At 42.5% G+C, this 16,806-nt stretch overlaps 1 protein-coding gene across 1 annotated transcript in view; it reads right to left on the bottom strand.

Moving 5' to 3' along the window:
* Window positions 1-16,806, bottom strand: part of POLA1 (DNA polymerase alpha 1, catalytic subunit) — a 282,895-nt gene that overhangs the window by 235,288 nt on the left and 30,801 nt on the right. The window contains exons 10-14 of the mRNA XM_018561137.1: window positions 15,727-15,899; window positions 11,625-11,737; window positions 7,477-7,593; window positions 3,211-3,285; window positions 1,785-1,923 (exon numbers count right to left, since the gene is read on the bottom strand). Coding sequence (XP_018416639.1) covers window positions 1,785-1,923; window positions 3,211-3,285; window positions 7,477-7,593; window positions 11,625-11,737; window positions 15,727-15,899 — 617 coding nt within the window. The remainder of the gene's footprint in view (window positions 1-1,784; window positions 1,924-3,210; window positions 3,286-7,476; window positions 7,594-11,624; window positions 11,738-15,726; window positions 15,900-16,806) is intronic.

Here is a 16,806-nt window from a genome sequence, read left to right as displayed (position 1 = left end):
TATATATATATATATATATGCCTTTTTTTTTAATTTAATCTCATTAAAAATTGCCTTTCCATTTAAAACTGTAGCCCCTGTAATTCTACATCAGTCAAAAAATTTCAATGCAATATGGCGACTTGGAGGCATTCCGTACACAGTTGGTGTACAGAACTCGGACATATTTCCTGCTTCTGTGATTGGCTGACTTATTTTCCCAGAAGTCTGCACTAAGATACAAGTATAATTTTTGGCAATCTTGCAATAGGATTTTAATTTTTGGCGAGATGCTCCCTGAGGGCCTGTTCACATGAGTTTCAGGTCCTGATCAGGTGCGGATCTGCAGACGCGGTGCTATGTGTTTTTGCCGCGTTTTTGATGCGTTCCAGCTTTTTTGCTGGAGTGGGGCTGTCAGTATGTTAGCTGCAGTGTGTTTGACGCATTTTGCATTTCCAGACCGTACAAAATGTGACATGCAGTATTTTTCTGTCGCAACCTTAACGGACTGCGCACGTGAGAACTGTAGCCCATAAAACACATAGGGATACATTGGGATGCATTTTTAGTGCAGGAGCGTACGGATCAGGTCAGCACAGAAAATGGACGTCGTGCGAAAAGGCCCTAAGGGATAAATTACTACTAAGTAGATGCAGACACTGCACCTTTCCTCATTACAACACAGAACGTCCACCAGCTGATTATAAATGAACCCGGACCCTCCCATTCGGGAATCTGTTTGGAAAAGGCATGCCGCCAAAAAATAGATTTTTCTTCAGAACAGAAACCGGTAGGAAACTGCAACAACGTTTAGTAAACTGAAACAAAGTTGGTTACAATCTCTGCAATGCACACTGATCACCCAGAGGGGATTGATTTTTTTTTTTTCAACAAAAGTAGAATTACTTAAACATTGCATTGAAAAAGTTTGTATATGGCTTTTTTTTTACTACACACTGGTGTCTGGCTCTATGCTCTGACTGTTCTCATTAATGAAGCGGGAACAACTCAACTTGGCTTTCTGCAACATGAACAGGACCTGGTAGTTACAGTTTCTCTGAAACTGTATCAACAGCTCTGTATACATAATGGCACATGCCCTAACACTTTGGGTTTTAAATTTTTATTAAAATAGGGGAAAAAAGGAAAATAACATTGTTAAAAGCCTATGAAAAAAAACACCAAAATTGCCATAAAAGTGCAAAGCCCAATAGTCAACATTTCAAAAACAAACACAGCAACGGGGAGGGGGGTCGAGGAAGAAAGGTTTCAATGTTATGTCTTGTTTTTATGTTATAAGGCAGTAAACATGTAGAGGGAATGATATGACTGGGACAATATATAATACATGTACTATGTTAAGTATATGAACTGTTTTTGTTGATTTTTGAAATTCGAAAAATCAATAAAATAAATATTTTGGAAAAATACATACAGCAACAGCCATTGAAAAAGTAAGTATAGAAACAAAACAAAAGTACAACCTACAGTACATGCTCAAAATATAACCTTACTTTCGGTTTAAAAAAAAAAAAAATCTTACTTCTAAAGATGCTGTAAAGTTAACAAGTACACCAAGATAAGGCATAACAGACACCCTGCTATACCTCATTATGAGCAGCACTCTATAAAATTAAATAAAAATCAGCTTGCAATAGAAAATGCCCCTTTAATCCTCTACTTTGGCACTTACAACAATTCCAAATGAAGCAAGTAGGCGAAATGCCTGCAGAGAGCTCAAGGTCAAGCAAAAATATATATAAAAACATGCGTGTTAAATTTGCAGAAAGAAGCCATATATTTACGTGGGCTCTTTATTTCTAGCCAGCTGGGCCCTTTTATCTTCCGGCTAAGCAAGAAAAGCTCCAAGCTTGAAGTATTTGTTCCAAAGACATGTGAAAATGTTTCTCCTTTTAGGTCTTGAGGAAGTTGGGGCAAGTCTGCCTGCAAGGCAAAACATATCATAAAATAAATTTAGTCAAAAGGAAACAATTAGCCTGGAAATTGTATGTCCAACAATCACAGGCAATTTCTATTTTTCTTCTCAGCTAGCAGCTCACTCGCCCCCTGCCTGGAGTAGTTACTTTCAAGAGCTATAAAATTAGGTGTGGTAATTTGTGTCAGGATAAACTTCATAAAGAATAATAATTGTTAATCTCCTTAAAAATAAGATTAGTGCAAAGTTAAAATGGAAAAATATTAAGAAATCAGTAAGAAATTTGTGATTTAATGTGGAGTCTAGATACCACAATGCTGCCACCTTTCAGCTCAGGGATAGTCTGCACTGCTTATTTCTGCATTTAAACATATTCACAGACAACAAATGATTAATAGAATATAACTGCTAAAACGTGGAGGTTTGCTCAAATCTGACAACAGAAAAGACTAGGGAAACCAGAGATGGGCAAAAATTCACTGCCGGACATTTCCAACTCATTATCTTACTGCAAGTTCAGAAACAAATCTAGGACCATGATCAAACACTATGGTGCATATTTATGAACAAAAGCTGAATTGAAGCACAGTCGGGGGCCTGGATTACACTCTATAACTAGCCATTCATCCCCACTATTCGCAGATGTTAGAATATCACATGGTGGCAGGTGCAGGGGGAATCAATAAGTGCCCATGAAGGTAATAATGGGCATATTACAAATGTGGCCAATGCCACAGTTGTGCATTCACCGTTGGAGAATGGAAAATCCAGATGTTGGTCAAACGGAACTTGCAGACGTTTACGAAAGAAAGCAGCATATAGTTAATTTGCCATTTAAGATATCTACCCTTATGCTCTGCATGTAATTAGCAAAAGTGTGATGAAAATGTGTAAAATCTGAGCCTGCACTTCGTGTCGGTCAGCAGCTTGGCGTATGCCTTTAGCTACAGAGACCGTTCTTCTATAATAGGTTCCAATTTGTACCAGCATCTAGAGAAACATTAACGTGGTAATAAGTGGTGATGATCAATTATCTGTGAATGTGAATAATGACAATGACATTACATCGGACATCTCAGCGAAACATTGTACCACATTTACTTGTGTGCATGTAAATAGAGAACTATAGAAGTGAAATATCACCTAGACCCTGCTTGTAAGAACCTGGTTCTCATTCTTAATACGATAAAAGGAGTAAAGTAAAAGTTTAGCAGGATAGGTATCACTCAGCAGTGTATATGCTTCTGAAATACAGCATGGAACATTGCTACTGTATGTTTGGCAGTACTACTTACAGAATATCGAACCTCTAGGTACTCGGAGCTAGCTGGCACATCTGGAATCTCAAATGCATAATTCTTTTCCACTTTCTAAAATTAAGAGACAAAATGAACCAGTAATTCTACATATAAAAAGCACTAGCTGTTAATAATGAACTTGACTCTAGACTGGGCAATAAGATTTAGTTTTGTTTTCCATCATCACATAACACTGTGTTAACTTTACAAAAGGAGATGGCTCAGGGATCAACCGTGCTTGTATGTGTGCAACTTACAGCAGTCCCTAACAGTTTATAATGCGATAGTTTGCAATCTTCCACCCTATATAAAAGCAGGAAAATAAAGGGCTTTGCATGAAATCAATAGATAAACTCTGCTTTTAAGTGGGCCTCTGTATCTATGGGCATTGTGGGGAACGCCATTTTCAAAGTTCAAGACACAGGCACTGAAACTTTTATATGAAAACGGAATCTTGGCAGCTTGCAGCCCTTTAATTTAAACAAACTGCAGGTCTTTCTAAGCTGCTAGCTACCAAAAATTAACTGCAGAGTTTATGTTGTGATCTTCCATGATCTTTGGGAAAAATAACTGCACATTAAATGCAGAGGTTCACTTTAAAGATGAACGTCCTTCTGCCTTATTTTTTGGACACAGCTTCCATGAATGAGTCACCAGCATTGCCTGTGGTCTCCTTGCATCAGATGTTTCCCTATTACTGATCTAAAGTGCTTTGTTCTGCAAGGTCTTTGTGTGGAGGCAGCCATCTTAGCAGAGACAGGACCTTCTGCTTCTTCATGTCAAGTCTCGAGTAGTGATGCACCGATACCGTTTTTTTGTATCAGTACTGATATTTTTTTTCCCGGTACTCGCCGATACCGATGCCGTGTGCCCCAATTATCAGAAATCGGGCGGCGGATCATGACCCTTCTATCGAAAGAACACCGGCTTCAACTTGCCGAGGCTGCCTGACCAATCAGGAAACCAGGCAGTGGGTCATGAGGTGCTGTCCAGCTTCCTGATTAGTCAAGAAGCCAGGCTGCCTAGTAACAAATGAAGCTGGCTTCCTAGCCAATAAGGACGCCGGGTGGCATGTCATGAGCCGCCTCCCAGCCTCCTGATTGGCTAGGAAGCCGGCTTCACTTGTTCCTAGGCAGCCTGGCTTCCTGAACCAATCAGGAAGCGGGTCATTACATGCTGCCCGGCTTCCTGATTGGTTAGAAAGCCAGACTGCCTAGCAACAAGTGCAGCTGGCTTCCTGGCCAATCAGGAAGGCAGGTCATAAACTGCCGCCAGGCTTTCTGATTGGAAAGGAAGACGGCTCCATGCTCCCTCGGTACTGCCGGTCAGAGGGAGATCTAAAAGATCTCCCTCTGAACAGAAGTTCCGGTATAAGAGCACTTTGGCGCGAACGAGCTCAAATACTCAAGATCGGCACAGATACTAGTAACGGTGCATTCCTAGTCACCGGCACGATCAACAGTGAGCAGCAGTGTAGTGGCATTACCAAATCTCACTCCAGATCTCCCGAGACTAGCAGAAAGAGGGAGCAATGCGTACACTGCAGATACACAGACATGAGGCTGTAGGTGAGGATGAGTCAAGCCTGTGGCTGTGAGAATCTTGCAATGCCTCATAGGATTTGTTGTTTCACCACAGCTGGAGGGCCGGAGGTTCCCCACTCCTGCACTTTAGGAATAACAATTGAATAAAGCCATAATTTTTTTTTTAATGTACAACAACCATGTAAGGTTAATGGCGATAATTCTCTGTATTTTCACTAAGCTTATTGATTCATTGTACCCTATACGGAACTAAGACAAGTGAACAGCATAAAATACCCAAAACCACAAACCTTAGATTTGAATTTCATTATCTTATATTTTTCTGCAATGTGATCATTGAATTCTTGGTAAACATTCATCATGGTCACTGGAACACCAGTATCTTGTCCTGATTGTAACTGGATTCTCTGGGGGTGGGGAAAAAAAATATATGTATGAACAACAACCACATACATTAGTATATATCTACATATTTATTAGATTTGGACTGAATACAATTTTCTCTTCTCACATTCAAGTCTAGTACAGCAAGCCAAACACAGGAAACACATTTTAAGATCTTAACTAGCTGGTATAGGTGTCCAGCAGTAATACACAAGATGTTCCCATTGCATTCTAGTAGCTGCTGGGAGATGTGGAAATTGAGTGGGAACCATGCTTCACATTTGGTGGTCCTGTCCCCTTATTTGCCCCTATTGCCATACTTTTTGATTGTGCAGCCAAATGACAGGTACGGATTGCAAGGAATAACCATAAGCCTTGCTGTCTATTCTTCTTGTTTACGTTTAAGGCAACCAAAGGGAGGTCTCCTCTGCTTTCTTTTATGCAGTGGTTGCCCAAATCCCTAAATATTTAAAGTCTTCCACATTCCCATGGATTAGGGTGTGAGTATGTAGACTTCATCGCATTATGGGGATAGAGAAATTGACCGCTGAGATTGTCTGGGTTCTTCCTTTTTTCCCTTGGCCTTGTCCCCTCTGAGTGAGCAGGGGATGGGGGCAATCAATAACCAAAATTTTGCTTATGCAGGTATAAAAAGTCTAAATGTTTTGACTAAATTCCAAACATGCTGTGCTCTGCTCTTTGCATTAGTGGTTATTAATGCTGTGACCCATGCTTATGCTCGAGTTGGAACCACTTCTTGCCCTGAAAAAAATTCCAATATAGAGAGAACACACACAACACACACACCTTAAACTAAAAATACTGTGGGCGAATCACTATATGCTCTATAATTGTAATACAAAAATTAGGAACCATCACACAAACTGGGACACCACCCCTATATATGCAATATATATAAAAAAAAGGGGGGGGAAAGAGAAAGGGGCTTTTTGGTGACCACTGGAGAATAGCAGGGAGGTTCTGAGAGAAGGAATTGCCCCTGACAGTCCGAGGAGCTTCACCAGTACAAGGTACGATTGGGACGGATGCTTGGCTTCCTTGCTTTCGGACTGGCTCCCCCCGGCGCTCCCGTCTCCTGGTTGGGTGGGGAGACTCCCTGCAGATGGATATTCAATTACCGGAAAAAGAATAATTAAGTTAACCTCTCCAAATCTTCCTGACGAAGCCTCGGCGAAACGCGTTGAAGACTGGAGCAAGCACAGAATCATGGCTGAACTAATGATATATAGAACAATTATGTACAATTAATCATGCAAATAAGATATGAATACAATGAGGGCAATGACCAATATATGAATATTTATGGTTTTTTATATGGATGAATTTTAGCAGATTTATATGTATAGACATTATGAATTGAGTACATTAAAAATTGAATTTTATTATATATATGAATCAATTGACTTTATTATTGGATCAATTCCCTGCTATTCTCCAGTGGTCACCACAAAGCCCCTTTCTTTCTCTTTCTCCCTTTTTTTGATATATATGCTCTATAAAATGGAACTCTCCAGAAATGTTTAATGCCAGTATACCTGCATGTGTCCCTGCCCTCTCTTTTTTGTGCTATACCAGCGGAAGATGCGTAGCAATACACCTTGTGAGAGATGATAGGACCTTCTTGCTTGCCACCTTTTGTATGCAGTTCTTTTTGTTATTACAGCTAACCTGATTGGTTAGAAAGCCAGACTGCCTAGCAACAAGTGCAGCTGGCTTCCTGGCCAATCAGGAAGGCAGGTCATAAACTGCCGCCAGGCTTTCTGATTGGAAAGGAAGACGGCTCCATGCTCCCTCGGTACTGCCGGTCAGAGGGAGATCTAAAAGATCTCCCTCTGAACAGAAGTTCCGGTATAAGAGCACTTTGGCGCGAACGAGCTCAAATACTCAAGATCGGCACAGATACTAGTAACGGTGCATTCCTAGTCACCGGCACGATCAACAGTGAGCAGCAGTGTAGTGGCATTACCAAATCTCACTCCAGATCTCCCGAGACTAGCAGAAAGAGGGAGCAATGCGTACACTGCAGATACACAGACATGAGGCTGTAGGTGAGGATGAGTCAAGCCTGTGGCTGTGAGAATCTTGCAATGCCTCATAGGATTTGTTGTTTCACCACAGCTGGAGGGCCGGAGGTTCCCCACTCCTGCACTTTAGGAATAACAATTGAATAAAGCCATAATTTTTTTTTTAATGTACAACAACCATGTAAGGTTAATGGCGATAATTCTCTGTATTTTCACTAAGCTTATTGATTCATTGTACCCTATACGGAACTAAGACAAGTGAACAGCATAAAATACCCAAAACCACAAACCTTAGATTTGAATTTCATTATCTTATATTTTTCTGCAATGTGATCATTGAATTCTTGGTAAACATTCATCATGGTCACTGGAACACCAGTATCTTGTCCTGATTGTAACTGGATTCTCTGGGGGTGGGGAAAAAAAATATATGTATGAACAACAACCACATACATTAGTATATATCTACATATTTATTAGATTTGGACTGAATACAATTTTCTCTTCTCACATTCAAGTCTAGTACAGCAAGCCAAACACAGGAAACACATTTTAAGATCTTAACTAGCTGGTATAGGTGTCCAGCAGTAATACACAAGATGTTCCCATTGCATTCTAGTAGCTGCTGGGAGATGTGGAAATTGAGTGGGAACCATGCTTCACATTTGGTGGTCCTGTCCCCTTATTTGCCCCTATTGCCATACTTTTTGATTGTGCAGCCAAATGACAGGTACGGATTGCAAGGAATAACCATAAGCCTTGCTGTCTATTCTTCTTGTTTACGTTTAAGGCAACCAAAGGGAGGTCTCCTCTGCTTTCTTTTATGCAGTGGTTGCCCAAATCCCTAAATATTTAAAGTCTTCCACATTCCCATGGATTAGGGTGTGAGTATGTAGACTTCATCGCATTATGGGGATAGAGAAATTGACCGCTGAGATTGTCTGGGTTCTTCCTTTTTTCCCTTGGCCTTGTCCCCTCTGAGTGAGCAGGGGATGGGGGCAATCAATAACCAAAATTTTGCTTATGCAGGTATAAAAAGTCTAAATGTTTTGACTAAATTCCAAACATGCTGTGCTCTGCTCTTTGCATTAGTGGTTATTAATGCTGTGACCCATGCTTATGCTCGAGTTGGAACCACTTCTTGCCCTGAAAAAAATTCCAATATAGAGAGAACACACACAACACACACACCTTAAACTAAAAATACTGTGGGCGAATCACTATATGCTCTATAATTGTAATACAAAAATTAGGAACCATCACACAAACTGGGACACCACCCCTATATATGCAATATATATAAAAAAAAGGGGGGGGAAAGAGAAAGGGGCTTTTTGGTGACCACTGGAGAATAGCAGGGAGGTTCTGAGAGAAGGAATTGCCCCTGACAGTCCGAGGAGCTTCACCAGTACAAGGTACGATTGGGACGGATGCTTGGCTTCCTTGCTTTCGGACTGGCTCCCCCCGGCGCTCCCGTCTCCTGGTTGGGTGGGGAGACTCCCTGCAGATGGATATTCAATTACCGGAAAAAGAATAATTAAGTTAACCTCTCCAAATCTTCCTGACGAAGCCTCGGCGAAACGCGTTGAAGACTGGAGCAAGCACAGAATCATGGCTGAACTAATGATATATAGAACAATTATGTACAATTAATCATGCAAATAAGATATGAATACAATGAGGGCAATGACCAATATATGAATATTTATGGTTTTTTATATGGATGAATTTTAGCAGATTTATATGTATAGACATTATGAATTGAGTACATTAAAAATTGAATTTTATTATATATATGAATCAATTGACTTTATTATTGGATCAATTCCCTGCTATTCTCCAGTGGTCACCACAAAGCCCCTTTCTTTCTCTTTCTCCCTTTTTTTGATATATATGCTCTATAAAATGGAACTCTCCAGAAATGTTTAATGCCAGTATACCTGCATGTGTCCCTGCCCTCTCTTTTTTGTGCTATACCAGCGGAAGATGCGTAGCAATACACCTTGTGAGAGATGATAGGACCTTCTTGCTTGCCACCTTTTGTATGCAGTTCTTTTTGTTATTACAGCTAACCGATCAGTACTGATGAATGAGGACAAACCAGAACATCAAGGATTGTAGCCTGTTATGTGATGCAAAGTAATCCAGTAAAAGAAGTTTGTGGGAAGGTGTCAATAAGTCTAAACTACTCCACAAACTGCAAATACTTATCCAAAAATATCCAGAAGACGTAGCCCCACATAAATTCTCTTTTGGTTTGCAGAGTGCGTTTTGCACTGCACAACGATTGAAAGTTAGAGTGCACAGTGCACAACTGCAAAGGGGTAAGATTTTTTTTTTTTTTCCATATATTATCTACAAATATTTTTTTGCTAAATCTGCAATTTACAAGATCACACTAATTCAGTGAGCTGTAAATCAAAAAATCATTTCAGATACACAGAGATTAGAACATTTTTTAAGATTCCTCCAAAGTACAATACACAGGTTGAGAAAGGCTGCTGTACATGCTTACTTTCAGACAAGCAATAGTTCATTTAAACAAGGCATTCAAAGGCCTTAGATCAGGGGTGGCAAACTCAAATTCATCGGGGGCCGCATCAGCAGTATGGTTACCCTCAAAGGGCCGGTTTCTTGGACATTTTGGGGTTGATTGTAGTTTATGGTCCCTTTACCTCTGTAAAGTGATATCGAAGGTGCATTTTGCCACCCCCCCGGCGCGCGCACACACACTATACACTTATGCAGAATACCAGCAGTAACAGAGGGCTACAAATCCCAGCAATAATACATTATATAAAACGCAATGCAGAATACCAGCAGTTACAGAGGACTACAAATCCCAGCAATAATAAATTATACAGGCTGCTTAATATATTATTGCAGGGATTTGGTGTTCATCTATAGCTGCTGGTGTTCTGCAGTGTGCCGCTTTTTTTTTTTTAAACAGGAAACTTTAAAACAGGTCCCCCTTACCTGTTTCTGAACCCTTGGAAGTCGCGGCGGCAGCTCTGCGGGCGTGTGTCCGGCCTGTGTGGTGAGCGCGGCGTAGGCAGCGTAACTCGTGTATGGGGCTGCGAACAGGCGGGCGTGAGAGGCGAGCGGGAAATTAAAATTTTTGCCGACAAATCGACCAGGAAAACATTGACAACGTTTTCCATTGGTCGATTTTAAAGCGACTAATTATTGCAGCTCTATATTATTCCTGGGAGTTGTAGTCCTCTATAGCTGGTGGTATTCTCCATTGCGCTGTATAATGATTATACTGCGCAATGCAGATTACCACTGACCAGTTATAGAGGAACTACAAATCCCAGCAATAATACATTATTATTACATTATGCTGGTATTACATTATGCTGGTATTCTCCATTGTGCCGCTGTATTATACAATACACAATGCACAAGATATTAAACAATGCACAATACAATACTGTATTGTATTGTGCATTGTATATTGTATATATTGTATATATACACAATGCACAATACAATACAAAATACAATACAATGCAGCATACCACGTGCACTTTGTCTTTGTAACATTACATACCGCTCCCACTTCAGCCAGCTCCCGATCCCGATTCCCGATACGAGTCCGACCGTGGGTCACCAAGAGAGGGTGAAATCGCCTCCTCGCTCGGTTCCAACTTCAAAATTTGTGCACCGGGCGCTCCCGAGTCCCTCAACAGGTTGCCGTCGCCTCCAGGATGACGCCACTGCCGCCACACTGCCTGCTGGTCCGGTCCGTCCGTTGCTCCGCCTCCTGCAGCCCTCGCTCCAGTCCTTCACATGTGGCTGAGCGGCCAGGGGAACCAGGGGCGGGGCCTTACGTCACTCACTGACGTAGCCAAGGAAGGACGAGACACTCAGTGAGACTGAGTGTCACTGAGTCTGAGACGTGAGACTGCACTGCACAGGTCAGCGCCGCATCCTTCAGATTCCGCCCGCCGCGGCAGCCCTCACACTGAGAGTCTGGTCTCGATCGGGCAACTTTTCCGCCCTGTTCCCTGGCGCCGTAAGGCAAGTGCCCATCTTGCCTTGCGCTAGCGCCGGCCCTGTGTGCGGGCCACATTACAAGATTCGGCCCGCGGGCCTTGTGTTTGCCACCCCTGCCTTAGATGATAACTTAAATTCAAATTAGTAGACTTAATGTGTGATTATAGTCCTTTGCAGGAGTGAGCTTAGAGCGGTGGGGAACAAAAGTAGCCACCCTCCAGAAGGAAAGACAGTGTCAGCATGAATTCAGAGATGATTTGGGAATCTAGAGCCGAATGGTGCACAAATAAGCAACATTTTTGTCAATAGAGCACTTAAATGCAATTTTAAAGATTTAAATCCCGAGTTTAGTGTCACTTTAATATCATGGAACTTCTAAAATCCCCAAAAGAATTTTAACTGTAAAAATGCTGAAATCAAGGAAAAGGGAGGAGCTTACTGTTTCACGTGGTAAAAGGTAAATGGTTCGGTCAATGTTTTTCACACTAACACAGCAACTGACATAAGCTTCCGCTGACTCAATCCAAACTTTTCCAAACAAATACACAACACCTATGGTATGGCAAAAAGAAAACAAAACAAAACATGGTTACTTTAAGACTAATACTTTGAAGAAACAAAATAACCCACCCTGCAACAGTATACTAAAAGCTAGTAGCTATAAATAAACATGTCCATTAACTACTTAGTGCTCGGAGAAGTACACTGTACGTGAGCAGCTATTCAGGGCTTCCGAATGCCGCTAACTACTGAGATTAGCGGTTACCGTTCATTAATGGATGCCTCAGTATTAAGGCATGTTTTAATTAGGGTCGGATCCTCACCACAAAGTCTGCATTCCAGAGCATTCGGCCTCTGGAACGCAAGCCGGGTCGCTCCCTGCATTTAGGGGTGGGTGCATTTTGCGGTGCCATTTAAAATCATTGGCACCGCAGCCACACACCCCCCCAATCGCCATGCCCCCTCCTTTCCCTAAGCGCAGCGGGGGAAATTTCTAATAATCAAAACTGGGGGGGGTTTTGTTATACCTTTTTTCCATATTTTATTAGGTCCAAACCCTTTCAGATACTACGCGGCACACGCCAAGGATGCCCACTCTCCCCACTCCTCTTCGCCCTGGCCATCGTACCCCTAGCACACCTCATTAGAACTTCCCCTGACCTTACAGGCCTACCTACAGCGGGCCACCACTACAAATTAAGCATGTTTGCCGACGATGTCCTCCTTATAATATCTAACCCACTTGTTACTCTGCCCAATGTCCAAGCCCTCCACGCATCCTTTGGCTCCCTATCGGGCTTACAGGTTAATCCTCTAAAATCAAAAGCCCTTAATATTAATCTCCCTCCAAACCTCCTACTGACGCTCCAATATCAGTGGGAAAGAACGAAACTTAAAAAGGAGAACTATGGGGTCAGTGTTTTTCCCCATAGTTCTCCTCAGGGTAACGGGAGGACACAAACTAGCGTCCTCCCGTTACCCTAAGATCAGTATACCGCGAGCTACAGCTCGCGGTATACTGAGACACCGCACCTGGAGCGGATCCTGACTCCCGACTCGGAAGAAGGGATCCGCCCAGCTGCGTGAGTGACAGCTGGCTCTGCCTATCTAAAGGCAGAGCCAGCTGTACCCGCCCCCTCCCCGTCCATTCCGCCAGTCAGCGCTGGCAGATCGGTGCGGGGAGAGGGGAATCCAGCCCCTCCCCCTGTCACAGCAGAGAGCCGTGACAGGATCGAGAGGCGAACCTGGTATGTGTTCGCTCACCTCCCGATCTACTGAGCCGACCTGTGACAGTCTCATTGTCACAGGTCGGCTAGAACTATGAGGTGAGTGAAAAGCACTCACCTCATAGTTCTCCTTTAAATACCTTGGAGTCTTCCTCACTAATGATTATCACACCCTATTCGACGCTAACTACCCACCCCTTCGCCGTAAACTTAAAACTTTGCTCTCTATCTTGTCCACCTACTCCCTCTCCTGGCTAGGCCGGGTAACGGCCGCCAAAATGTCTTACCTCTCGAAACTGCTGCATCTCTTCCGAGTACTCCCAGTAGCGGTACCCTCGCATTATATGAACGTCTTTCATGTACAAACTCCTCAGGTACATTTGGCAAGGTCGCAGAACCCGGGTCTCCAAAACAATTCTGTACCAACCCCGTAGGGCGGGAGGCTTAGGGGTCCCCAATTTAGCCAAATACCATCAGGCTGCTCAAATATCACAACTCACTAAATTGCATGGGCTCACTGAAACTCCTTTGTGGGTAGCGATGGATAGCAGCCCCCCTCCAAATACAGAAACTTCTCTGGTTAACCCCTGCTTGATAGGAAGTCGTTGACTAATCCCATCACTCTGCATTCCCTCAGGGTATGGGATGGGGGGTCAAGTACTCTGGAGGCCTGATGTCGTCCCATATGCCCCTCCTCTCTTTTCTACATAACCCCTCATCACCACAAGCTCATCACCCCCACGGGCTTTAAAACATTCCCCCAATTACGCACTACATACCGCCTACCGGCAAGCGAAACCTTTAGATATTTAGAAATAAAACATTTTGTTACAACCACAGTTCGCTTCCCGGTGGGCTGTCCCTTGTTGACACAATTTGAGAGGAGCTGCAGAGATGATCCTCACTCGCCCGGCCTGGTCTCCCTAATATATGCAAACCTCCTTTCCATAGGCGCTCCCCCGACCCACAAATATATGAACAGTTGGGCTACTGATCTGGGGTTGGCGGTGGACGAAATACCGTGGCAACAGATATGGGCTACCACGTCTTCCTGCTCCCGCAATGCGACAGCAGTGGAGACCAATTACAAGGTCTTGTACAGGTGGTACATGGTGCCCAGTCGTCTGGCCCCTGTCACACTGGGCAGCTCGCCAAGCTGCTTCCTTGGCTGCTCAGCAAGGGGCACTACCTCCATATGTGGTGGAACTGCCTGATCGCCCAAAGGCTCTGGTCTCAAGTGAACACGATGCCTAGCACCCTCACCAAGAGAAACATACACCTGACCCCAAGTGAAGCTCTGTTGAATGTTAGGCCACCCGATATATCCAAATAGGAATTCCAACTCCTCACCCATGTGCTCACAGCAGCGAAACAGGTTATAGGCAGCGCTTGGCTCTCAAACACCCTGAGTATCTCAGCTGTTAAAAACAGAATCCACTGGACTATGATTAACGAGAAGCTGACTGCCAAAATTACTCGACAACCTCTCCAAATTCAATAAAGTATGGGAACCATGGGTTGACAATTTCTTTCCACCAAACTTTGATAGAACTCTGCTGGAAATGTGACTTGAAACCCAACTTCTCGATAATGCATGGCCCACGCCACATAACCCTCCCAGGTGTCACTATTCCCCACTTCCCCCACCCCCATTTTTGCCTTCTATTTCTTCTTCCCCCTCCTATCCTTTTTATGACTGTCCCCCTCCACTCAGACTGTACAACAGTCCTCCCGAACATAACCCTCCGCTCCTTTCTTTTTTGTAAAGCCTCCCCAAAACCTTGGCTGACGCCAGTCTGTTTCGCTGGACTGGCTCATATATCCACCAGGTGGTGGCCTACGACGATTGATCGCAAATAACAAATGCACACTGCAATGGATATAACGACTTATGAGATTTTATTAATCATTACTTGCTAAGATCATTAATTGTATGTGCCCCTCAGTCCACCATCTGAAATGGATACATCGGTTTTGCTTTATTAACTTTATATGCCAATAAAAATGTATTGAACAAAAAAAAGAAAATCTATATATAACATGTGTGGGTGTACTTAGTAAGAAAGTATATTACTGCCGTGGAAGAATCGCACAGCAAAAATGTAAAAAGTGTTTGTCATTAACGAACAGAAACTGAAAAAAAAGCTCAGTCATGAAGTGGTTAAGAGATCGAGACTAAAAAATCCCCCACCCCTTATACCTAGTATGGTTAAAGCAGCCCAAGTACAAATCTGAATTGCCCACATGTTCCCAAGAAGGAACAACAAGAGGGCAAAAGATACAAAAACTACCATTTTTATTGGCCACAAGTGGATTTACCATAGCAAAATAAAGATTAAAAAGTTCATCTCGTGCCAGCAGCTTAGAAGATGGGAAAAACTCGATAGTTTAGGAACCAAAAAAAAGCCTGGGCCAGAACTCCAATCAAACTGAATAAATCCAACTAGGGTGGAATATTTATAAAGCTGAATATTGTAAGGTTTTACTGAACACCAAGGGCCTGATGTATAACACATGGGATAAAGTTAGCAATTGTATTGCCTATACTTAATAGTTTCCTATTGGAAACTTGGACACGTGCCTACAGTTCTATACCATTGCCTGCATTACTGATTAGTGTCAGTAAAAACATCAGTTATCCACTGCTGCCCTCTTCAGCTCTACGTCTTCATGCAAACAGCAGGTCATTTGACTAAAATAAAATTCAATCCATACACCCTAGGTCTGTCATCATCAGTAGCCTCTGGAGTCTGTACTCTAAGGTGCTATTGCCTAGGGACTGCCTTCATGGCATTCAAAGATGATAATTCTCACCTCGCTGGTTGTACTGATCTTCATAAGCATCCAGCCAATAAAATCTAAAGACTTGATCCCCATCTTCACCAGTTACTAAAGGAAGAAGGCTGGAGTCTACCTGGACTTCATTTGTCACAGGTTCAGTCTCATTTGCCATTTGGTCCCAGCAAGACTCGGAGACTGTAGCATTTCTGAAAAAGCAACAAATGTATTTGATATGGGTTGTTATCTTAGACAGGTTAAACTACAGCTTCATTGTGTAAACACATTTTCCTTTTTCAGAGTATGGACGAAAAGTAAATGCTTTACTCAAAATATGCACCATGCGCTACTTTTTGAAAATCAGTAAAAAAAATAAAATAAAACGCAAACAAAGCTGGTTACAAATGTATCAATGGAACTGGTAGGGGTGCAAAAGTGGAAAACACATTTTAGATAGTGTTTTCCTACCCTCCTGGTTGCTTAAAAGATTAAATAGTCGTAAAACGGAATTTATTAGTTGACATACATGTTAACCGTGAGAAAATGGAAAGGAAATTTATGACACCACCTCCATGTGAAATGTCATGTCTCTACTGGAACTTTTGTAAAACATTTTATTCATAAAAAAAAGTAAAACCATTTGTAAACCATCTGCACTTCTCATGCAGGTAATGCAAGGTGAATCATATATAAATCTGTCCAGCCATACACCTGGTGCTTGCGTGTGTTTAGGTTAGTAAATCACCCCCATGGTGTCTGTGTAGGTTTTCAACCTGAGCAAACACTACAGGAGGCACTCAGCTGAAAAGGGAAGTTCTCCCCCAGCATGAGAAGACATGAGGATTTAAAAGGAAGAGCAGCAAAGAGAAGGGAAACAACCATGGATTACAGTAAGGCACACATTACAGTATTGGTTTATGTTAAAAAATCTGAGGGTTTAATGCCACTTTAACAGAAGAGAAATCCAAATAAAAATCAATATTTGGTGTGACCACCCTTTGCCCTCAAAACAGCATCAATTCTTCTAGGTACAGTCGCACACAGCTTTTGAACTAACTCAGGTAGGTAGGTTGGATGTTGGCTGACTCAAATACTTCTGTCTCTTCATATAATCCC

The sequence above is a fragment of the Nanorana parkeri genome, unplaced genomic scaffold (genome assembly GCF_000935625.1).
Source record: "Nanorana parkeri isolate BGI_ZX_2015 unplaced genomic scaffold, ASM93562v1 scaffold503, whole genome shotgun sequence".
Taxonomy (NCBI): Eukaryota; Metazoa; Chordata; class Amphibia; order Anura; family Dicroglossidae; genus Nanorana; species Nanorana parkeri.
Note: the sequence above shows the minus strand (reverse complement) of the source record. Positions and strands in the feature narration are given on the sequence as shown.